The sequence below is a fragment of the Dromaius novaehollandiae genome, chromosome 20, assembly GCF_036370855.1.
Source record: "Dromaius novaehollandiae isolate bDroNov1 chromosome 20, bDroNov1.hap1, whole genome shotgun sequence".
Classification (NCBI taxonomy): Eukaryota; Metazoa; Chordata; class Aves; order Casuariiformes; family Dromaiidae; genus Dromaius; species Dromaius novaehollandiae.
In genome coordinates this window covers 1,410,999-1,434,669 of record NC_088117.1, presented here as the reverse complement: position 1 = coordinate 1,434,669, position 23,671 = coordinate 1,410,999, and the positions used below count along the sequence as shown (strand labels likewise).

At 46.1% G+C, this 23,671-nt stretch overlaps 1 protein-coding gene across 2 annotated transcripts; it reads left to right on the top strand.

Annotated features, from left to right (window-relative positions):
* The first annotated feature begins 445 nt into the window (after nucleotides 1–445).
* Nucleotides 446–22,110, top strand: UAP1L1 (UDP-N-acetylglucosamine pyrophosphorylase 1 like 1). 2 transcript variants are annotated; one of them, XM_064523531.1, is made up of 9 exons: nucleotides 448–797; nucleotides 10,379–10,583; nucleotides 12,313–12,488; nucleotides 13,727–13,899; nucleotides 14,645–14,838; nucleotides 15,821–15,961; nucleotides 17,500–17,685; nucleotides 18,476–18,542; nucleotides 19,642–22,110. In XM_064523531.1, exons 1-9 carry the CDS (start codon nucleotides 521–523, stop codon nucleotides 19,726–19,728), a joined length of 1,506 nt encoding a protein of 501 aa, XP_064379601.1. In that variant the 5' UTR covers nucleotides 448–520; the 3' UTR covers nucleotides 19,729–22,110. The 2 variants fall into 2 exon arrangements, with proteins under 2 accessions (XP_064379602.1, XP_064379601.1); XM_064523532.1 differs by lacking the exon at nucleotides 15,821–15,961 and having other exon boundaries at nucleotides 446–797.
* The last annotated feature ends 1,561 nt before the right edge of the window (nucleotides 22,111–23,671 follow it).

Here is a 23,671-nt window from a genome sequence, read left to right as displayed (position 1 = left end):
CAGGTACATCTGAGTAGCCAAACACATTTCATGTACAAACCCCTGCAGAAATGTCCCCTTGCCAGATGAGAGCCTGATGTGCAGGGACAACACTGGGGGAGAGGAGGAGCCGTGAATTTGGCCATGAGGGAAACACTGGCAGGGAAAAGGGAATGGGAAAAGACCTGGCGGAAAGCCCACTGTGGCAGGGAAGGAAGGTGAGAAGAGAGAAAGCACATAAACCCAGAAATATTGATTGCCTGTGACAAATCGGCTCAGCGCCCGGGTGGCTAACAGCTCCCAGGGAGCCGGCGGGAGCGCAGCACGCAGCAAGGCGCAGCGCGAGTGCACGCCGGCCTCGGGCCCGATTTTCTGCGGCCGTCGGGGGGCTGCGAACAAGCCCGGAGGCGCCGGGGGCAGCGGCGGGGGGCGGGGCGGGGCGGCTGCTGCGGAGGGCGCAGGAGGAGCCCGGCCGCCCGCCCCGCCCCACCGCCCGCCCCGCTCCGCGGAGCCTGCTCGGGCCGGCGGCGGCGGCGGCAGCATGGGGCCGCCGGCGGAGGTGCGGGCGCGGCTGGAGCGCGCCGGGCAGGGTCACCTGCTGCGCTTCTGGCCGGAGCTGGGCCCGGCGCAGCGGCGCTCGCTGCTGGCGGCTCTGGAGCCCGGCCTGGGCGAGCACTGCCGGCTGGCGGCGGCGGCCTGCAGCCGGGAGCGGGGGCCGCTGGAGCGCCTGGACGGCCGGATGGAGCCGCTCCCCGCCGAGCTGCTGGGCAGCGCCCGCCGCAGCGGCCCCGCCGCGCTGGAGCGCTGGGAGGCGGAAGGTGAGGGCGGGCGGGCGGGGGGGCCGCCGGCCTCTAGGCAGCCCCCGCGGGAGGGGGCCGGGCCCCCCGTCCGGGTCCTTGCCGCCGGGTCCCTCGGCTCTGGGGCCTCCCCATCGGCATGCCGGGCTCCGAGGCCCTCCCCTCCAGGGTCCCCCGGTCGGTGTCCCCGGGTCCCCCTCTCCATGCCCTTGCCGTGGTCCCTCTCCCCCAACTCTGCAGGCTCCCTCCTTCTCTGCCCTTCTCTGCTCTCTTCCCCCACCCCAAGTGCTGCGGCAGTGAGTCGCCCCTCAGCCTGCCTTGGGCCTCTCTCTCTCTGCCTCTTCCCGGCCCCCTGCACAGGGGAGGATGTGGGGTAGCGATTTAGGACAATGTAGCTGGTTCTGGCTGCAGCTGCATTTGTCTGGTCATCATCTCCTCTGCGAGGATGAGCTGAGACCAGAGGTGGTCCAAACTTAGGTGGTCTTCGCCAGAGAGGACTGAACATGCTTCTACCGTGTGGTCGGTGGCATCTGAACTCAAGGCAGTATGTTATTTTCCGTGCAGCAGCACCTGGTGTTAGCAGGAGGCTTGAGCAAAACACGTGGGTGTACAATTGCGCTTTTATGCAGTCGGTGAGCCCAGGGTGACCACAGTTAGTCATCTGTTCAGTTCTTGTTGCTGGGCCCAGTGGAAAAATGTTTTCTTTAAAACCTCTGTTCTTTCATCAGGTCTTAGAGTCCACAGACGTTGTCACAGCTGTCAGGAAGCAAAGGTGTTTACATCCCCGAGAGCTGCTATTTGGGGCTGTCAGCAGATTCATGAGTATACCACTTGCATGATTCAATACCCAAAATAGTGAGGTTTGTCTTAAAAAACAGAAAGTGGTGTGACGCCTGTGAAAATCTGCCAGGTCAGCTGGATCTGCCCTGGGCTGTTGCATTCCTGGTGTGAAGCTGGTTTGCGTCCTTACTTTGCTGAAGTCTTCCCCTAGCAGTGGGAAGGGGTGTGAAGTTTGTGTGTGTGTTTGGGAAGACGCCCTCCTAGGTCACCCTGCAAAGATGAAACCTTGGTTGATGCAGAGACCAGGACTAATCCCAGCGGGATGCCCAGGGCAGAGAGCAATGTCCTGTGGTAGCACGCTTGCGGTGGCATCCAGCAGCCTTTGCAGTGGCACCATGTTTTGTACCAGTGCGTGTTTTCTTTCAGTGTCAGGCAGCAGCAGGGGCAGCTGCTTTGCAAGGGAAGTCGAGCAGGAGCTGAGGGTGACTGCAAGCCAGGCAGGGCAGAGGCCTCCAGAACAAGGTGGCTCTGAACAGGGTCAGCCAGCAGCCTAGTGATCGCTCAGGCGCGGACTTGAGGCCTGAGCTTGATGCTGTCCCTCAGCAAGAGGGGGAGATCCACAAACGGGCCTCTCACAGCTCTGTCTCACACCTTAGCTGTCTTCCCAACAGTCTGATCCCAGGTTACAACAGTACCATGTTACAGCTGGCCTCAAACAGGGCAGTCAAATCTCCAGGGTGCGGGGACAGGCTGCAGAGGCTGTTGGGGCACATTTAATTTTCATTTTCAGCTATCAAGCGCCATACCTGAGGCTGGAGAGCCATGTGGTTGGTGAGCCATGGAATAAGGCTGTGTCTTGTAGGAAGAGGTGAAGCCTCCAGAGATAGGTGGGAGTTGAGAGGTTCACATTGCTGCTCAAATAAGGAGTTGCATCAAGGCATGCTGGTGGTCTCCTGGACAGCTTAGTGATGTGAAGGCAGCTCTCATGTTAGGACGAGGTTCTTTCCAGGCTGTGCCAGGTGAGGCACAGGAAGAAGCTGAGTTTTGGGAGCAGAGCAGAGCAGAGCAAAGGGCCTGTTTGGCCGGTCACATGGAAGAAACAAGGGAAAGGAAAGCATCTGATAAGCCTGGGTTAAAAGAATGCTCTCTGGAGGACTATTCTGTTCTAGAAGTGGTCCCAGGACTTCGGATGCATGGTGATCCTTCCCGTCTCCCTCCCCGTGTGGATGCTGAGCCTGGGGTAGGACCTGGCAGCTCGCAGGAGCTACTGTGGCAGGTAGACCGGAGCTCTTGGCCTACATTGCGGAGACTGCATGTGGCCAGCCGGGCTGATTCATTCAGCCCACTTATGACCCACCTTCCCATGAGCCGTTTGGGACCCCATGAGGTGCCGGACCATCCACCATCATGTTTCATGGAGCCTGGTAGATGCTGCCAGCCTTCTCTGTCACCCTGTGGATGTCCTGGGTGTGTAACACGTGGGGGTGATGGAAGAAGTGGTGGCTGAACCTGGCCTGTGTGGAGTGGGGTGCCAGCATGCTCCCTGCTGCTGTCATATGTGTGTGACTCACTGCTCTTTTTTTTAAGTGCAAACTTTATTTTGTGTACAAAGATACAAATGTCTTTCCACACTCCAGCATTCTTTATAAAATGTGACAGTTTTTGATCAACACAAAGGCCTGAGAAATCTATTTTTTAAAATTATTTCTTAAAAAAATAAAAAAGCAAGAGAGAAACAGCCGCGGCCTTAGAGGAATCTTCCAAATTGCAGCAAGTGTCTGCACGGCTTTGGCCGAAACCTGTGAGCACGGATGTGGGGAGGTTTAGTCAGGGAAGTAAAAATTTCCAAACAAAAGCAAAAATAGAAGTGACACAGTCACAGGGCAGAAGAAAAGCTTTTCTGCCATGTCAGACCCCAACGATGGGGCTGAGTGGTTAAGGAGGGAAGAGGAGGAGGAGATGATGCTGTCTGGCTGGGAGGCTCCATCGCCGAGGCAGGATGCAGCGCGAGTTTTGCTTGCTTGGAGGTAAAGGAACACAGTCCCCCTGCCCCTGGCTCTGCTCCAGGAATGCGTTAACAGTGGTGACCCAGGGACCGTGTGTGCTTGATCCTGCCACAGAAAGGGGAGGCCGTGGTGGCCCTGCTGGCCCCATCAGCTGGGTGTCTCTGGTTTAATACGGTATGTGGTGCCATCCCTGTATTGCTGAAGTCGCGGCTGATCTCACCAGCTTCCGCAGTGGCTTCCTTTTCTGTTCAGCAAAATAGGGGTCAGGCCTGACCACACCTCGGTGTGTGGGGCCCCGGCTCGGTGCAGACAGTGTCAGCGAGAGTTTGCAGGCAGCCTGGGATGTCTCGTTCCTAAGAGAGTGGAGAAGTAGGTTCTCGTGACAGTAGGGGCATGGATTCGTGTCCAACCAGGTTTTCCACCAGCAGCACTCACATCTCCCATAGATCTTTTCTGGTGCACTGAGTTGCGACAAGCTGAGCAGGTAGTGAGGCAGCAACCGGGGCACCGGGGCATCAGAGCTTGGCTGTCTGCGCCCGTAGCAGCAGCCCAGAAGTGACTGTTACCATCTGGTGGCGGATCTGTTAGGATGGTACTCACTGCCTCTTGCTTGAGGATGCCGAAGTGAAGAGGGATGAAATGCATGAATTTTATGGGGTGGATTGATCTAGACTGCTGCACAGTTAGTGTAACAATTTTACCAAACTAGGAGGCTGGAAGCTGCCAGGACAGCGAAGTGCTGATGCCTGGTCCACAGCAAGCAAGGCAAACTATATGGGGTCTCCAGCAAGAATTCAGAAGGTCTCATATGATTGGGACTGTTAGCCCCACACGAAGGTCACTTGACATTTAAATCCAATTTGTTCTGATCCAGATCTGACCTGGTGTGGCATTTCTGCTTTCCACCAGGAGAGGGGGATGCAGTTCTTCCGCTTTGCTTTGTTTTGTTTTTATGATGCATTTTAACGCTGGAAATGAGAATCCACCCTCGGTTTTATTTCCCGGAGCAGGGCAACTGGGATTGAGACGTTGTGCTGCTGAACGAGGGCGGTGTCAGCCTGGAGGCTGGCGTGCCACGCGTCCCCATGAACATTGCCTCGTCCCTGGGCTGTGTTTTCAGCTGAAGCGGGGGCATCCGCACAGGATTTCTGGGATTTATGCATCCCTGAGAGGATGCACGCTCCAAAAAGCTTTCTTTCAAAAGACTTGCTGTGATGCTGAGCTGGCCCTTATGCCGGGAACTGTGCTGCTCTTTAGCCATCTCCGCTTGGCTGCTTGGTCTTCATGAGAGAGTGCTCTGATACAGCCGTTCACCCGAGAGGACTGATACCATCCCTGAGCTGAGCTGTGCGTGCTTTGCAAAAGGCCATCTGAATTCCCAACAGTTTGCACCAGCAGTGTGTGTGTCATCTTCAAAGGAAGTAAAGACTGAATAGATGAAACTGAATTTCTTCTTCTTTCCCTTTTCCCTTTTTGTGTTAAAAAATGATTAACAGTCTCAAGCAATCCAAAGCTTATTCTTGGGAATACTCAAGACATTTTAAAATGGTTGGAAACAAAACATAACAAAATGTTCCGTCTGTTACTGACTCTAAAATGACAAAACTTAGCCTGGACAGATTTGCTTTCTGGTTCTTAAACACAGATATTAAGAGATCACACTTTCTAGGCAGCCTTATGGAGGATTGTATAAATCAAGCACAGTCAGTTTTACATTCTGCAAACATTTTTATTTTTGAAAACTAAATCTTGGGCACAGGCCTCAGTACAGCTCCCATTTAATCAGAAGGTCTGATGATCTGTTCTGGGAGCTTTACGTGGCTGTTCTACAGAATTAAGGATTTTGTTTGTTTTTTCGCTTTATTCTTCTCTTGTTGATGCTGTTGTAATCAAGCTGGTGAAGCCTGTTCAGCAGGAGAATTCAATCTGGTCTTGCAAGATCAGTCTGTTCTTCCTGCAAAATCTATTTTTGTTTCATTTTATATGCAAAATAAGGCTTGCTGCAGTATTTGTGTATAACTGCCAGCCAAGACATCTTCCCTTTTTTCTTTGGTTGAGCATTTCATATGCCTTTTTTTTTTTTTTTTTTGAGTGAGTAAGTGATAAATATTTCCATTTCCTGCAGGAATGTACAGCAAAGTGAGGCAGTTGTTATGAACTTTAGTCATGAGTGTTAATATTTTTACAGTTGGGAAGTCAGAGCAGATGTACCTATTGAAATTTTTTGGATATTCAGGGCAACCTAAAACCAGAAACCTGAAATACTCTCCTGTAGTTGTAGGGTTGCCCATCAATAAATGATGGGAAAGACAGTTCCCCTCCTTTTGTGCTTGCAGTCAGAGAAAATTGTTCATACAGCCCAAGAAATGCACCGTGGTGAAATCTGTCCTAGGAAGAAGGTGACCCTGATGGAAATGAGGGCTAAACTTCTCGTGGCATCAGTAGGAGTAGTGACTGCTTGAGCAAGCCCTGCCATCTAGCCATCTGCTAGGAGTCCTGGGTTATCTGCCTGATCAATCTACTGGATTTTGGAAAGAGGAAAAAAAAAGAATTGACACCACTGAGTTGATCAGTGGTACTGCTTTGGACTCAGATCCATCCCACTTATGTCTCGGTTCCTCAGCTCCATCTGTAGTCAGTGCAGGGAGAGGCAGATGCAGGGAGGTAGTTGCTAGAAGCTGGATCATCATTTGGCTGTGTCCAGTTTTCTCCAATCACTACATGTAAAGCTTATGTGAACTACTATCTTATCTTAGAAATCCCGATTTAAGTGAGATGACTCCAGCCCTGGTACCTTTGAGTCCTGGCCAGGGATGACAGCAGCTTGTGCTGGATGTTGCCTGGCAAAGTTAGATAGGTTGGTGTTAGGCTTTTCTTGATACAGCGTTAAATCAAGATTTCACGTGAATGATTGATTCCCCTTGGTCATAGTCCATTGCCATGCACAAACCTATTATTTGAGATAACTGGCACTTGCAAGCTGAGCAGAGTGGCCTTTCATGTCAGGACCAGAACATGTGCGTATGCTTGAGTTCAGGAGATACCGATACTGGAGCAAATAATACAGCAGGGATGGAGTTGGGCAAATGACTGACTTGGTCATGGTTTGGTGGCTGAATTGATATAATGGGAGAGATGCTGCTTTGGGGTGGAATTGAAAACAGTAAATGCTGAGTTAAGCTTTCAGGAAGCTTTGTTTTAAATCAATGTGAAATACGTTAGCTTATCCGGTTTCTGTTCTAGATTATTTAGCTTTTTTTTATGATTTTGTTGCCCTTTTGAAACAGTTCAAGCAGTTTAGAAGTGTCTCATGGGGGAACTTCTTTTTAAGCTTTTTTTTCCTGAAAATTTTTCGCTCCCCTAGTTTTTCTGCTGGAAACTCTTCTGTCAACTTCAGCTTGAAGGAACCTGCCAGCCAGGCATTACACTGCTTCAGTACAATGTTCACATCAGTTAGGCCAAATCGAGAGGTGCTAGCCATGCTACCCCTGCAGTAACACAAGGCTGAGGTAAGGAATAACGGATACTACGATTTGGAGCACAAGGAAGCAATGAGTCCAGATAGGACTGGGATGGAAGCAGTTTATGGAGCAGGCTATAAACACGTGTGCTACAGTTGCACTGTCGCTCAGTGCATTGCTCTGCTGGTGAGGGTTTTCCGAAGAACATCTTTATCTAAAACAGCCCTATATGGGATGTGGCTGAGCAGACTGATTTTACTAACCTGATATATTAGTCTTTAATTTCAGTCCAAAGCTGTTTAGACTTTTGGAAAGCTCCAGGTCTGCTTACCTGGGTGACTGCAGATCTCCTTGATGCAGAGAGGAAGGATGTAGCTGTCTTTCCTAGCTGGTACCGTGAGGCAGTGGCGGGGCACAAGCAGTGCAGCTTTAAGTGAGCTGGGCACTCATTTGCATCCAAAGCAGCAAGTAGCTGGAGCCAACTGGATGGTGATGCATATTTTTCACCTTTCTGGACAATCTCGTGCTCTCATTCTGGGGCACTTGTTCAGTCATGGAGCAAATGTGGCATGGTGACATTCAGAGCCCTTCTTCCCACGTCCATGTGCTATGGGTTTTTAATGTGGTTGGGCATAATCGGAGAGTGACTCATCCGGCCTCATCCTTAATCGCTGAAGTGACAGCAAATATGTTCTTGCCAATGTTAATGGTCAAGGGCTTTTCTTTACTTGGACGCTGCTATTTATCTTGCTGTATGAGAGGCTTATCGTTACTGTGGAGAGGCCAAGATTAAATCCATTCAGGGATGGATTGGCAAAGTGAGAGGCTTTTCCCTGCAGCTCAGTGAACCAGCTGCCTGTTCTGGTTGAGCTCAGTAGGACTATAGCACTGGCCATCCCTTTCCCTGGGATAAAGGGGAAAAGTGAACAGGCAGGATCTGTGTAACTGCATCCACACTTGTGGTTACACTTACTGTTTCAGCTTTAGCTGTGACTTTCTCCCCTCTTTCCCTGCCGCAGGACAGTGGAGTGGCTGCTAAAACAGCACCTCTGAGGAAGGCACCCTGGGCTGCCCGGTGACACCCTTGTGTGAGGTCCCAGTGGGAAGAGAGCCCCTACCCCAGCTGGGGTGCTGAAACATGTCCTCCTACAGCCCCTTCTCTCTGGGCCCTTGCCTTGTCGCTGGTGGTACAGGGTGCTGAGGTGGGCCTGTCCAGACCCACGTGGTAGCCTGTGTGCCTTACGCTAGCCCCATTCCATGTCTGGCTGTATTTTTCTCATGTCAAGTTTCCGCTAAAGGAAAGCATCTCCTTTGCAATCGCCTCTTTTACGCAGAGTAGGAAACTAAGGTGAGTAGCCCCTGACTCCTATAACGTTGTAATGGATGCTGTTAGTTGGGTCGTGCGCTGCCGAAGGTGTGCCTCCGTGTGCAAAGCTCACCAAGGCTTTTTGCAGTGCTGCCTCTCCAATGGGTATCAGTGTTACGGGCTGGGAGGGTGCCGGGTAGCAAGTAATAGTGTTGTAACTATAATACCTTCTCTGCTCTGGGTTTTGGTAGTGTTTCGCATTGGGGAATTCAATGATGATGCAAAGGAACCGTTAATTGCTTGTGGTTTATTGCATAAAGTTAGGCTTATTTTGTCTGCATTTGGGTGTTGCAGAATTGAAACCTTAGAGTTTTGCTTTAGTGCAGCTATGTATCTTGCAATACAGTTCACCCAGTACTATGGTCTGTGCCCTTTTAATGTCAAGTTTAAGTCTCTCTAAGCTTCCCCTTCTGTCTAAGGGCTGCTTAAAACTTTGAAATCCTGAATCTTTCTCCTTCAGTGCAGGTTTCCCTGTAGAAAGCTCTCATAGTCCCACTTAGAGCAGGAGGTTGGACTAGACATCTCCAGAGGTCACTTCGAACCAGTATTTCTGTGATTCTGTGAATTATTTCAAAGGTCTGTTCTGCAACAAAGTAATGAAAATGTTGTGTAACTGGCTTTAACTGTGCCTCAGCAGGCATTATTAGCTTTTTTGGAAATGGTATATTTAGGCTGAAACATGATGTTACAGCTGTGGTGGGTCTGAAACCTGTCAGCTTGGGGGTTGTCAATAATATTATCATAATGTCCTGGATGATTTAAGTCTGTTTTTTTGTTATTGCTGAAAGCTGGACTTTTAACAGAATTGAAACCAAGTCAGGTTGTCACAGCAGCAATTGGTATTTTCTATCTTACTGCTCACTTTAACAGCCAATTATTTAAAGGTAAGCATAAAAACAACCCATTGCTTCTAATTCTTTGTCTTTGGTCCTGGTGTCTTCCAGTCCAAATTAAGACTTTTTTTTTTTTTTTTTTTTTTTTAGTCCCTGGCAGAGTTAAAATGATGCAAATTCGGATGTTTGGAAGTTGGTGAGGATCATGGGCTGCTCTGGACCCTGGGGAGCAATGGCAGGCATAACGATGTGCAGTAGACTTGCATAACGTTGCAGGAGGCTCTGATTGCTACTGTACACCATCAGAGCTGTAGCTTTTTCCCTGGGCAGCCCCAGAGCTCATTGCACCTGGGAGGAATACAAAATGTCACCTAAGAGAAAATCTTTGTCCCAGCTGAACATGGTGTTTACTGTAGTTCTGGCTGGAGAGAAGGCAGGGAAGAGTCAAAGAAAGAGTGAACTGGATGTTTATAGTGTGGTCTGGTTGTTCCCCAAGCTTGGACTTTTCTGGTTTATCAGGAGAAATGATTTTGTCTTTAATTGAACTGTGGGAGTTGCAGCTTCTGCAAGCTTTGCTGTCGCTGTTAGTCCTGACTGTATCCTAATAGCAGTGGGAGCAGTATAGGTAGTTGAGTAAGACAGATTCCAGAAATCCCCATGCTTTCCTGAAGATGGTGAGACTTTTCTAGGCTGTAGAAATGTTAGTGGTAAGGGACCGCTAGTCCAGCCTCCTGTTTGGAGCAGGACTGTACCCAACACTCAATCAGGTCAGCTATGGCTTTCTCTAGCTGAGTACTGAAAACCTCAAAGGATAGAGGTCCCCCACCTCTCTGGGGTCCTATTCCAGAGCTTCACCATCCTCCTAGTAAAGAATTTTTACCTTAATGTCCAATTTGAACCTCCAAAGCTGCAACTTGTGGCTGTTTCCCATTATTATACTATCTGTTACCTTAAATGAGGAAACTGAGGCATCAAAGAAGTGAAACAATTTCTTTAATATTGCGTGCAACATCACATTTCTCTTCCAACAGTGGGCCTCAAGCTGTCAATCTTTAGCTGTTGCCTGAGCTCTGTAGAAAGCCTGAAGAGCGCAGGGTGTTGATTGCCTTTATTCTTGTGATTCTTATGTTCCTGTTGGCTTCTTTCTCCTGTTCAGGTTTCCACCAGATCTCGCAGAACAAAGTGGCAGTGCTGCTCCTGGCCGGTGGGCAAGGGACTCGCCTGGGAGTGAGCTACCCTAAGGGCATGTACGATGTGGGGTTGCCTAGCGGCAAGACCTTGTATCAGATCCAGGCAGAAAGAATCCAGAAAGTGGAGCAGCTCGCTGGCCAAAGATACCACCGCAAGTGTACCATCCCCTGGTAAGTGACCTGGAGCCACCGACCTACCGTACAGGGATCTTTGCACTGCAGCCCTGCCTATGTTGTCTTCTGGAAGTGCTCTGCTAGGTGCCACACAGAGGCATACTAGGGGAGAGCCTTTGCTCTGCAGGGTTTGTGATCCTGACAACAGGAGGTGGGGTGCAGAGGAATGGGAAGTGTGACAGGCTTGTGTCCGCAGACCTGAGGAAGCAAGCCCTGCCCTTGAATCACTGAACACTACCCTAACCACTGTAGCATGCTGTCTTTTAAAGCACAGACCCTGAGGACACTACAGACAACACTTTTCAGTGCCTATTTCAGATCCTTTGTAAGAGATTTAGTTGTATCGTACTTTCTCAGAGTTGTGCATGGAGGGAGTGATGGCTGAGTGCTCACCTTCCAACACCCTCCCCCTGCCCTTGTGGCCTATTTCTGCCACAAAGAAGAACTTTTCACCTCACAGTGGTAAATGCCTGTCATGCTCCATTTTTAAGCCACCTCCTGCTGTCATTGCAAAAGGAAAATGCCATAAAATGACACCTATTTCTAAGGTGGCTTATTTAGAGCTGACTGCCTGCTCTCCTGGCAGCTCATAGCTTTCAAAAGCCTCCAGGCTTCAGGAAAGACTAGCTCTGTGCAAGGTGAAAAGTGTGAGAGAGAGGAAGGCACTGCAGCATAGTTCTGGGAATGTCTTGCTGCTAGCTGTTCACCCCTAAAATGTAAAGATTTCTTTATGAAGTCACCACCCTGTCTGTCTGAGCCAGGGTTTGGGCAGAGTGAAAGAGCATGTATGCCTGGGGTCTCCAGGGTAGCCCATCGTGTTTTACAAATTGATGACTGAAGGTGATTCAGCTCCAGACTGTATGTCTCTTAAGTCATGTATATGTGACCTGCGTTGCAAATACTCCCATCTCTGGTACTGCTGGAAGCTGGGATGGATTATGTGCAGAATGCAAACTCTGTTGATACCCTTTAGAGCTTGTCTCCCATGAGCTGAGGAGACAGTTGGCTGCTGCAGTATGCCAGAGGCCAGTTCATGCTGTGCTGCAAGGATGTAAATCAATGTGTTCATGAGGTCTAGGCTCTCCTATTGAGGGCACAGATACCCTAGTATGCTGCCATAGGACCCTATAAACCTATAGCAATAGTGGTTGGAGAAGTGCTTGATAGGGAACTGGTGAATATGGCCCTTAGCCATTGCTGAAGAAGGAAAATAGCAGAGAGGGAGAAACAGAAGGAGTTTGGAGATGGAAGGAGAGGGGGAAATAGAGAAGCTTAGGAGAAAAATCGTACAGACAGCATATGAAAATGCTGCTCTTCACCTTGGCACAGAAGAGGCACTGGCAGACTTTGAGCTCCTGGAGATTCACAGCTAGTTCTCAGCACCTGGTGCTGATCAATGCTTCTTTAAATTCTTAATATCAGTTTGAATCTAGGGGGGACGAGGCTGTTGTACTGTCTCTTGCCTCACTGTCCAACTCACCTGGATATCTAGATGGCATTTGTGAGTGGGAAAGGCTCTCGCACAAGACCCCATGCAGCCTTCTGGCAGGGTGAGTTCTGGAGGAAAGCTCTCCTGCTCAGCTACGTACCGTAGAATATTGAATTGTCTCTCATTTGAGACTTACAGTTTTTTCCCCTTTTTATATTCCATCTGTAGTTTTGTCTTCTGCTTGTGTTTTCCTTTTACTTGTGATTTGTTCGTCGCTCAGCATCTGTTCTCTCCCAGGTACATTATGACAAGTGAGTTCACCTTGGGGCCGACAGAAGAGTTCTTTGCAGAACACGACTACTTCAACCTGGACAAGTCCAATGTGATCATGTTTGAACAGAGGATGCTGCCAGCTGTCACCTTTGATGGGAAGGCCATCTTAGAGGAGAAGGGGAAACTTGCGATGGCTCCAGGTACCCAGCTGTTCACCTTCGACTGGCGCAGTAACGTAAAATGTGTTGGTAATTACTGCCAGCTATCACCAGCCTTGGCACACAGGAGCATTCTTTTGGAGGTCAATGTTAATGCTTCTGATTAGCGTGGGAGGGTTCGGTTAAATGTTTTCAGGCTGGTAATCGAGAGTATAGCAGTTTCTGTTTAATTCTTGCTGGAGATTTGTCCACATCACACATTTTCTATCAAAGCCTGGGAACTTGGGCAGGATTAGAAGGACTGGAGCAGCTGCAGGTTAGGAGTGACATACATTGGCAGGTCTGTGTATGCACAAGATGAGGTCTCTGAGTGAAAGTCCCTGGGGCAGTGCCTGCCGGGGATGAAGCTGTCAGGGCAGCAGTGTGTGCTCCTCTCTGCGCATACTGCTGGCTCTGGGCTTATGGTCCTTCAGCAGAGTGATGCTGTCAAGCTGGGGAGAAGGTTCGCCTGCTTGAAGGCTCCCATTCAAGGCTGATAGCTGGAAATGGCGAAAATTCAGCAAGAAGACAAACTCTTTCCAAAATGATCGAAATGTCTCACCTTGAAAAGGAGTTCTCCCCTTCTTTCAACCTGGACATGGTAACAGAAGCAGTGAAGGCAGCCCGGTCGGGGCTATGTTGCAGTGATGTGGTTTTGTGGCTGCATGATGGTTTTCCTGAGCTGACAGGAGTGTCAGAGAAGAAACCATGAAAGGGTGATCTGTGTTTGCTGAACAAATGTGCAGGTGTCTCTTCTGCAGCTGGAGTTCAAGCCTTTAAAAAAGGCAGCAGGTTGAGATGAGGGGGAATCTACATATGATAAGATCTATGTTAGTCTTTCCCCCCCGCCGCAGGCTGAATTTTAAACGTGCTTTTGCTCTGCACTGGATGACAAGAAATGTAATAATCCTCTGCCACCCTCTGCATAATGCTTTACTCTTTAGCATTTTCCCTCTAAGGATCTTACAACGCTTCATAAAGTCTCATAATACTTCTCCGTGAGGTTGATATACACAGTCCCACTATGCAGCTGAGGAAACTGGGCTATGGAGGGGAACTGGCTTGCATGAACTGAATCTGTGGCAACACTAGGAATAAAATCCAGTAGCATTGACTCTTGGCCTGAGCATTTACTGCTAGAAAATATTCCCTGCTCTGCAGCTTTTGCTCTGAAGATGTTAGTCACAAAAATCACACTGTCACTAATGAAACAGGGCCTCCTCTTTTCTCTTGCCTTATAGATGGCAACGGTGGCTTATATCGTGCTTTGATGGATAATAAGATCTTGGATGACATGAAACAGCGTGGTATCCAGTATGTCCATGTATACTGTGTGGACAATATCCTCGTCAAAATGGCAGATCCAGTCTTCATAGGCTTCTGTGTTTCCAAAGGGGCGGATTGCGGTGCTAAGGTGAGGTGGTGCTAATGGGCCAGGTCCCCACTGGGAATTAAGGTCCAGTTGTGCTTGGAAGCTGTTGGGTAGGGTGACCTTGGATGTACTAGGATATTAAACCGCTGACAAAGATGGCTGGAAAAGAGCAAATTTAGACATGGCAGCCTGAACTGCAAGTAGTAACTGCTTGCTGCCAGTGCTGTATGCAGAGTATGTCCCTGTAGGCTGGAAGCTTTATTGGACTGGGGCAAGTTTTATAGATGCACATTTTGGTTTAATCCAAGCAGTCTTTATGTCCCTCTGTGGAAGACTGGGAAAACCAAACTGACCTGATTTGAGACTGTAAAGTGGCAGGTTCTTAATATTTATAAGAAAAGATTTATATTGCATTAATCATTAATACTGCTCATGCAGACAGGGAGCTGAAGGCTAAGAGCTGTAAATATTTTTCATTCAATGCTGGGTCCCAGTTCAAAGTCCTTGACTGTAAAACTGCCCTGAAGTATTCTGGTTTCTTGCAAGTGTGGTCTGCCTTCTGAGCAACTGTTTAATTAAGTGGTTGAGTACTGGTTCTTATGCCAGGCTGTGGGGGCAAAATATGCTTGCAGGCTACTCTGTATACTCAGCACTGTCCTGTTTGTGCTGTTGAGGCACTGGAGAATCAGCATGCAACAGAGCTTTGTAGGGCAGTTTGTATGTGGGAGCTGGCATAGCGCTGGGCTTTTCTTCCTCTTTGTCATAGCCTTTTGCCCTGTGGCTGCAGGTGGTGGAGAAGGCCTATCCCACAGAGCCCGTTGGGGTAGTGTGCCTTGTGGATGGAGTCTATCAGGTGGTGGAGTACAGTGAGATCAGCCTGGAGACCGCGCAGCAGCAAAGTCCTGACGGGAGGCTGATGTACAGCACTGGCAATATCTGCAACCATTTCTTCACGGTTGATTTTCTGCAGACAGTGGCCCAGTAAGTTCCAGCAGACCTGCCAGGCAGCTGTGCAGCCCAAAAATACCCTCAAGAGTGGGTATCTCAGCTTCTACTTGGTAGTTTCAGTTTTTGTGGGTGCATCCTGCCCTGCTCTTCACCTCCTCTCTCTTCCAAATTGTTCCAAACAGCTGTATGCACTTTCTGACAGCTCCAGCATGCTCTTTAGGTCTTACCTGATAGACAGGTTGCATGCTTTGTAGCTAAATCGACTGGGATATGGCAGACCTTCCTGGGCCTGCAAGGATGAGGAGCCATGTGGGTTGCAGGATGGTCAGTAACACAGCCCCACATTCAGGGCTTCCAATGGGAATTCCATGCACGCCATCCCTTGGGACAACAGAGGCTGGGGGAATGGTGAAACTGTGGAGATTCTGCACCCCGGAGCTGGGGATATGACACTAGGCGTTCAATAAGCAGCTCTCTTCCCTTAGATCTGGTGCTGATTCAGGTCATGTTGGGGATACTGGTCTGCTGTGTGGCTTGTCTCTATGGGAGGATATGAAACTGATGTAGTCTAAAAAATGTGGGGATAGTTATGGGGGGGACCTTACTTCACTTCTGTCTAGTCTTGAGCCAGACAACCTTCTTGAAGAGCCTGATCCATCTTTGTGTGAGGATCTGCTCTGGTACACTGTCATCCTGATCAGATAACACCTTTTCTCCTCTGCCTGCAATTTCAGCTGGATACAAGGTCCTTCTTCACCTCCTGCTTTACCTGATTATGTCACATTGACACACATGAGGAGTGGCCACTGCTCCCCACCACACAGGTGGCTGGACTGCTCTGGTCAGTGAAATGTTTCCTGGACATATTTTATATGCATTTGGAAAAAACAATATCCACAACAGTCAAGATATTACCAAGAGCAGTCATACGCCATCTGTTTCCCAGAAAAGTAGTTCTTCTCTTAAAGTGGGCATGAAGTAAATGAACTTGTTTCTCCTCCTTTTGCTCTGGCAGGAAATTTGAGCCCCAGCTGAAGCATCACATAGCCATAAAGAAGGTGCCCTACATTGACGAGGAGGGAAATCTGGTAAAGCCGCTAAAACCGAACGGGATAAAGCTGGAGAAGTTTGTGTTTGATGTGTTCCAGTTCTCTAAGTTAGTGGCAGATGTGCATCTTTTTTTTTTATTTTTTTTTCCTTCTCAATGTGTGTTTGAATGACCGTAGGTTGTAACAGGCCTTGACAGGGAGCACATGGTTTGTGGGTGGCTTGTTAAAAGACTGTTGCATCTACCAACCTTCTCCAGCATGACAGTAACACCACAGGCTCTGAAAGGTGCATTCACAGGGCCCTTGGCAGCAGCCAGGCTTGCTCTGACTGCACTCCAAGAGCCATTTGTTCCATGGAGGATGGCTTGGCTGGCTGAGCCTCTGCTAGCTGTACGAAAGGAGAAGAAAAAGAAAAACAGCGCAAAGCCAACATTTAATACAAGCCCATGTTTGAGTATTTCGACCCGCAGAAATCAGGTCTTTCAGAATTGTGGCTACCATGGCAACTGCAGCTCTTGTTACATTTTAAGTGCATATTAAGCCAAGGCTCAGTTCACACCCTTTGTGCTCAGCAAACAGGTTGCTTAAGCACCATGGGGCTAACTTACTGTTGCTGTGGGAACTGTAAGTGTTGACTTGCCAGACTCTCTAAAACATAGCAGAGATTGTTTGTCCCATAGTGGTAACACAGTATGAGATGCTTTGATTTTAGTAGTTTAGGAATCTTGTGTATAGTATTGGGTATAGTTATTTTTGGTTTTAGAGAGATTTACTTTAGAATCAGGCAGCTTGAGACTTGAACCCTAGTCTCCATTTCCTGATATGCATTCAGTAGTGAAATAGCATAATAAAGGCAGAATTAGTGTCATGAAAACAGATCTGAGATCAGAGTTTTAAAGGGGCTCATTTGCAAGCAGTGATTTCTTTGTGTGCCTTGTTAATAATAATGTAAAAACAACTTGGCAGATGCTCTTCACACTTGAAATGCAGAAACATGCAGATGTTGCTGTGGTATTTTTATTTGCATTCCCATTTCTGGTAAACAGCTGTACTTAGCATTTGACTGTGACTTCTTCAAAGTTGCTAATTCATACCTGGAAACCGATGTCCTTTGTTCATCCTTGCTCACAGACTCCTACATGGAGTGACCACTTCTTGTAGCAGGGAGGCAGTGCTCTGAAGTGAGCTGCATGTCTCCTTTCAGAGCAAAATTATCCTAAAGACTGACCACCTGCAATGCAGCCTGCATCCTAGCTTCAGACATCACTGCTGTCTCCACCCTGTCTTGCTTATTATCGTCTTAGCTGAGGCTCTTTGTCCAAAAAGCCTCCTAGTCTCTGGAAAGATTTCTGTGGGAACTCTGGAGAATTGTTGCTCCTCCTCTCATCTGTGCACAGTCCTTCAGGGGAGGAGGCGGCTGCTGGGCTTCTAGTTGGGTGCTTCTGTCGTCAAGCCCCCGTACTCCTTTGCTCTCCGGGTGGGAGGCGGGCTTTCCTTAGCTTAACTCTGCCGAAGGCTGCATGCATCACTGCTCCCTACAATACGTATGAGCCTTTCCCCATGAAAGTTGTTGCTGTTTTTCTGAGAAAGGACTGATGGCTAGCTTTGTTTTTCATTATTATTGTTTTCTCCCCTTTGCTGGTAGGAATTTCGTGGCATTTGAAGTTTTGAGAGAAGAGGAGTTCTCGCCATTAAAAAATGCAGACACAGCTGACAAAGACACTCCTACCACTGTTCGGCAATCCCTCCTGGCCCAGCATTACCGCTGGGCTCTCAAGGCTGGGGCCAAATTTGTGGATGAAAATGGTTGCAGGATACCAGAGAAACTCAGGTGTGAACCTCTGCGACGTGCTCTGTAGCTTCTCTCTCTGTGGTTGCCTGTCCTTTGCAGCTGTGTACACTGTGCTCCACAAAAGTGGGCATTTCTCTGATCGCACGGTGACTTGGCATGACTTCTGTTCAGCTGGCCTTTTCCGAACAGTTGGAGATGAGTGTCTAGTACTGCTCCTGCTCCATTACTGATAATAAATACTGTAGACAATAATATGCAAGTAACTCAGCGCTTTAACTCGGACAGATTCCTGCCTTTGGGGTAGTGAGCTGACTCCTCTATAGCAACTCTGACACAGTGAGACACTGCCTTAGGTAGAGGCAATCCCTTTTAACATTGAAGATTTAGCCAGCCCAAGGAATTGTGGTTTGTAGCCATCACCAGCTTTTCTGAATATGGTCCCAGTACTTAAAGCCAAGCAGCAGTCTCAGATGGGCATAAATATCAGCTATTATACAGCAATTACCACTTCACATACATTCTCTGTCACACTGAATGAAAAGCTGTGTTTACTCTATGGGTTGTTAGTTCATCAGCTCATAGTTTAATAAACCTATAAGCTGTTATTTTAAAAGCACCTCTTTAAAAATCACTTACTTGCTTTGATGAGAATTAGTTGGTACCTGCTAGTTCCCTTTTATTTCCACACTTCTGGTTCAAATAATGTCTAATGCTTGTGAATTTAACCTCTCTTACCCTTCTGGATGTCCTGTTCTCGCTGAACTTTCAAAGAAAACATGCCATTTTATAAGCATAGCAAAAAGTTGAAATCCTGTTTTCTCTTCTTTAGTCTCTCAGGAACTGAAGAACCTCCTGCTGTGTGTGAGATTTCTCCATTAGTGTCTTACTTTGGAGAGGTGAGGATAATTATCTATGGAGGTATTTTTAAGGGAGGGCATGTACGTATCTGATTTCCTGCCAAACACAGGGGATTTCTTTAGCCTGTGTTTGCCAAGAAATAGTAAGATCAAGGGAGCCAGGACTTAAGCTCTGTGTTACATTCCTAGTTCCACTATGGTTTACTCTTCAGCAGTTTGCCCCCTCTTCGTGTATCTCAGTTTTAACCATCTGTAAAATGAAAATTTTAATGAAGCTGCACAGTTTCATTAAGACTCACAGTACTTTGAGATCCTCTGAATGAAAAGGACTACAGAAGTGCAAAATATTCAAAATACAAAATGTGTGGGATTACTATAACAGAAGTGCAAAATATTCAAAATACAAAATGTGTGGGATTACTATATATGGCTGCATACTAATCTGTGCTAGTGATCTCTCCCACACCGAGTGAATATTAAACAAGAAAGTGTGGTATGTGCATTGTCTTGGGAGAAAGCACATTTTAGAACAGATTTCTGAAATTTGTCCCCCTAAAATTAACTGGTCCTGAGAAAGTTATTTCCATTTAACAATGCGAAGAGAAGCCTTCGGATGTTGGACAGACAGGGTGAGAAATAGTGGATTACAGAAGGATCGGTGGGGGACAGTGGGGAAGGGCATTCATAAAGCTTCCTATGGTATCTTTGCTGTTTTTTTTTGCCTGTGGATAGCTAACTTATCACAATCAATGCATTATAAAAACAAAATGAAGACAAGGCAATTTAAGTTGACTCTTCTAGGACTGTTCTTTAACATGAGTTAAGGAGAGTGATTACAACATGAGTTAAGAACACACCTTCCTCTCTTCCGCCCTCCCCACCCTGGGAAGATTTGTTTCTGAGATCTGTTGTTTTATGGTTCATCTGTGTCTCTCCTTCATGAACTCCAGTTATGTGGTTAAAACCCTTTCCATCTCTGTCATGCTGTAACATGTCACTGGGGAAACTTGCTGTTGTCTGTCCTTTCCAAGACCTTTTAACTTTGGGTAGTCAGTCATTCTTTGAGAACTTAAAAATAGTGCAGGTAACCAGTCTGATGTATTTACAACCTAACTGTATTGTTTTTACACATTCTCAGGGTCTGGAGGTGTACATGAAGAACAAAGACTTCTGTTCTCCATTTATACTCGATGAAAACAAAGCGGAAATGCTAAGAAATTCTTGAAGAGGAGGGAGGACTTTTCCCCCTCAAATCTGATGTATATCCATTATGAGAACCGACATTCTCATGATGACATAAAATGACATCTATTAAGTGTGCTATGAGAAATTGCTTTGCGTTATTGGATGGATGCAAAATCCTTGTAGCAGCCGTGTTTACACACGCTTGTATCCACTCCAGTTCTGTTCGGTAACTTTGAAGGCTATGCCTTTTTACTTCAATATGTTTTGTTGACTTAGATATAAATGAAGATTAAAACCTTCCAGATACCAAACAGATTTTATATTTCTTTTTTGTTGCACGTACAAATATGTAAATCAGCCAATCAGGACCTAATCAATCTGCTTTGCATTCAAGAGGATTAAATCTCTGCAGTGCCTTGCTAGGTATCTTCTTTGTGCTGTTGTTTTTTTTTCTTTTTTTGACGGTGTGAGCATAGATGAAGCAGGATCAGTGTGAGGCCCCACCCTGAAAAGTGTTGAATGACTTTGTGCATAGGGGCATTTCTGCCCACAGATCTGTCTCTTCCCTAATCCTGTGCAGGTTAGAAGATCCAATTCAGCAGTTACATTCTCTAACCCAGTTGTTCAGAGGAGTTTGATGTAGGTAGGGATGCTGCTATACAAAGTGTTGCTTGAGATATGGACTCTAAAGCAGGACAGACAGGTTTGCACTGCTAAGCTTGGTGGCAGCATTCCAAGAGCACAGAAGTAAATATGCAGCCTAGAGGGATTGCTCTTTACAGCTGTAATGTTTATTTTAAAACAGGATGATAAGAAATATTTTCACAGCAACCCTCTGCTTTTCCAGTCTTATGACAAAAAATAATTTTGCTTTTCATTTTTTTCTTTACTATATATTGTATCCCTAACAGGGGGACTCTTTATAAGTGCCTGAAAGTAGTAAGAGGAACAAATCCTGGTGGTAAAATTTAATGCTTAACCAAAAGCAAAAAAAAAAAAAAAAAAAGACTTAATCCCAGCATAAGCAATGTAAATGGTCAAACACCAGCCTCTGCCTTTATAATTTCTGGGCAGGTAGTTTTCCAGCACTCTTTCACCTATGTAAAATAGTTCTTTAGATGCCTTCCTTTTAAAAGATTTTACTAATCATAACATAAAGATAAGTATCAGATAACTGAGGATGCTAATTGTCAGAACATATGTAGCAAATGAACTCTACCCTGGCTGAGGGATCCCAGGATAGCCATGGGATGATTCAAAAATTGATTCTTCACATCAGGTCTTAGGACACTGCCTCTGGTAGACTTGTCATGTGGGTAGCTGCTGCTACAGAACCTGTGCTGAACATCATTTCATGAGCTTACAAAAACAAAAGGTGATCTGATCTGTATCCCTCAGTGAAGACTCTTCAGGTGCATTGCTGGATGGAATTTGGTTGATGAGCATACTGTACTCTTTCCCTAAAATCAGGCATTAAGGAAGGTGGTGAGGAAGCTGCCTCATCTGAATAGTTGTATTTCATGCATCTGCTTCTGCTAAGAAATTGCTGTTGCTATTACGAGGTATAAATATTTTAAATAACTTGTGGCTTTCTGAAATTCTCGATGTGAAGCCACATTCAGCCTGTTAGTGAAGTTTAAAAATAGCTTTGAAAGTAATTATAACTTGTAAGTAGGCTCAAGTTTTCTAAAGAAAGTATCTAAATGTCAATGGCAGAATTTTCAAGTATAAGCTGTATCTGCATATATACAAGTAAATAGCCTTTTGCACCTGCAGATCAGCTAATTACAGTTCTGATTACCTCATTCTGCATGTGCAACCAGTAAGTCTAACTTTTAGTTTAAGCATTTAAGCAAGTTTAAATTAAGCAATTTGCCTTTGACACTCAGTTCTGTAGTTTCTGTTGCACAATCTTACTATGGTCATTCCATTCCTGTCAGTCAAGTTTTACATCTGAGAACAAATTGCATTGTATCTTTGTTACTATTGCTTGTCAACTCAGGCACACGATTGTTTTAAATTACACTGTGCTATAAAGAAAGTATATTTCTTCTGCCCTTTCTAAAATGCTTTCTCTTTTGAGATTGAATTACAGTACAGCCCTGTGTGCTTTAATCATGTGAACACTGAGCTGCTGACGTGATTTTTAGAGGCTGTTTTCAAGGAGGAGCTGAATTAGAATGCTGAATGTCCTTTGTGTTTTTTTTCTTTTTAAATGATTCCTCACATTTTAAACTGGAATTTTAAATTTTTTTTTGAGGGAACTGAAAATAAAAAATGTCATGTATGTAATAAAATAATTCTAGCATGCATTGTGAAAAGAAGAAAAAGTGTCTGAAACAAAGGGAGGTCCCATAGTATTCCAGAAACTTTTGGAGACTTAAGCATTTTTATAATAAAGATATTACTGTGATTTCTATAATGTGTCTATCTGTTTCTTGTTTGTGAAGAATATATCCTTGTTGTGTTTGTCCCTACACATCATGGATGTTGTCACCACAGCTGCAGAACACTGTCATTGATGCCATGGCTGGATGGTGTAATGCCTGTATTTCAAACTTACAGGGTAATGTGGAATTCAGGAGAAGGTAAAACCAGAAGTTTGACTCTGTGGGATGTGTAGGTTTTTTTTTTTTTTATGAGAATACTGTGTTTTTTTCCCTGCAGTCTTTTTTTATCAAGCTTATTGGCTCAGTTTATGGTGGGATAACACTTCTATGGGGAAAGGAGTTTAGTTGTGGGTAGTGTGCCTATTTCTTTTATTTAAAGTAGACTTGAGTGATATGGTTCTGAGTCAGGCTTTCATAGCTGTTGTTTAGGTAATGAGATGTGCTGAGCATAAAGTGTAATAATACCTCTGCTCTGTTTCCCATTGATAGGCATTTTTTAAAAGGGGCTCTATTTATTGAACAATAAATAGGGGAAGTTTAGTAATTTTTCACAATTGGCAGACTGTCTCCCACCCTGTTGGGGTTTAGTGCTGTTATGACCCAACAAAGTTCAGAAGTGCATATTCCTCCTTCCTTATCTACTTCATCCCATGTTTCTCTCTTGGCATCCATATGAAGGTTGCTGGAGGGTTCCTTTTTTAAAAAGCATTTTAAGCTAACTGAATGGGTAGTTCCCTGTGGTAGGAAAATAAATACTAAAAAATGACAATTAATGTTCAGGATTCTTTTAAATTGTTCCTCTGCTTGTTTATGCAGAGTTTTCATACCTACCAAAATTTTTGTTTGTGTGTTTAGTTTTTTTAATCATGAAGTGCCCAACCTCCCAGTTTTTGGTTTTATCTGGAAATCTAGTGCAAGGTGGATTCTTAATTTATAGGCTCAGATGATGTATATTAAACACATTGTTATGTACAGCTGAAGGTGAATTTAGTGCCAGCATGACCATAATGCTCTACTCCAGAGCAACAGTTCACGGCTGCACCAATATTTTCTTTTTCCTATTGGACTTTGAACCTGATACAGAAGGAATCTGAGATAGCAATGGATATTACAAAATGACAATGATATTGTGGCTCTAAATGCGTACAATACCAAATAGTGCAGTTCCCTGTTCCTCTACACCCACCGATAATGTTCCTCCTCCTCCTCCTTAGTGAAGATGCAGAGCAGGACTATTTGCACATGGGGTTCATGGAGGCCTCAAGGGCTGTGGAGAGAAGGTGGTGAGGGAAGGAATTGTGTGGGATAAGTGGATCCTGCAGTTGGAAATTTGTGTAACAAAATTCAGTGCCAGATAGTGGAAGGGTGAGAGGTTTTGTTTTATTTACTTTTATTTTATTTTATTTACAAAACTACTTAAGTTGACTTTTACCCACTTGTACTCATTTTCTCATAGATACCATTCCTGCCCTCTCACACCCACATGCTCACAGGCATCAAGGACTGTTTTCTCAAGTCGTCTGACCAGGACTGTTTGTGTGTGATACAGAGGACAAATGATGCTGGCTGCCAAGTCCATGTCATGTCTCTGGG

What these genes read in the sequence shown, in the direction of transcription:
- UAP1L1 (XM_064523531.1), top strand. Translation starts at nt 521, where the DNA reads ATGGGGCCGCCGGCGGAGGTGCGGGCGCGGCTGGAGCGCGCCGGGCAG. An exon ending in GGAGCGCTGGGAGGCGGAAG is followed by an intron (nt 798 to 10,378) that starts GTGAGGGCGGGC and finishes TCTCCTGTTCAG; the next exon opens with GTTTCCACCAGATCTCGCAG. An exon ending in GATGTGTTCCAGTTCTCTAA is followed by an intron (nt 15,962 to 17,499) that starts GTTAGTGGCAGA and finishes CTTTGCTGGTAG; the next exon opens with GAATTTCGTGGCATTTGAAG.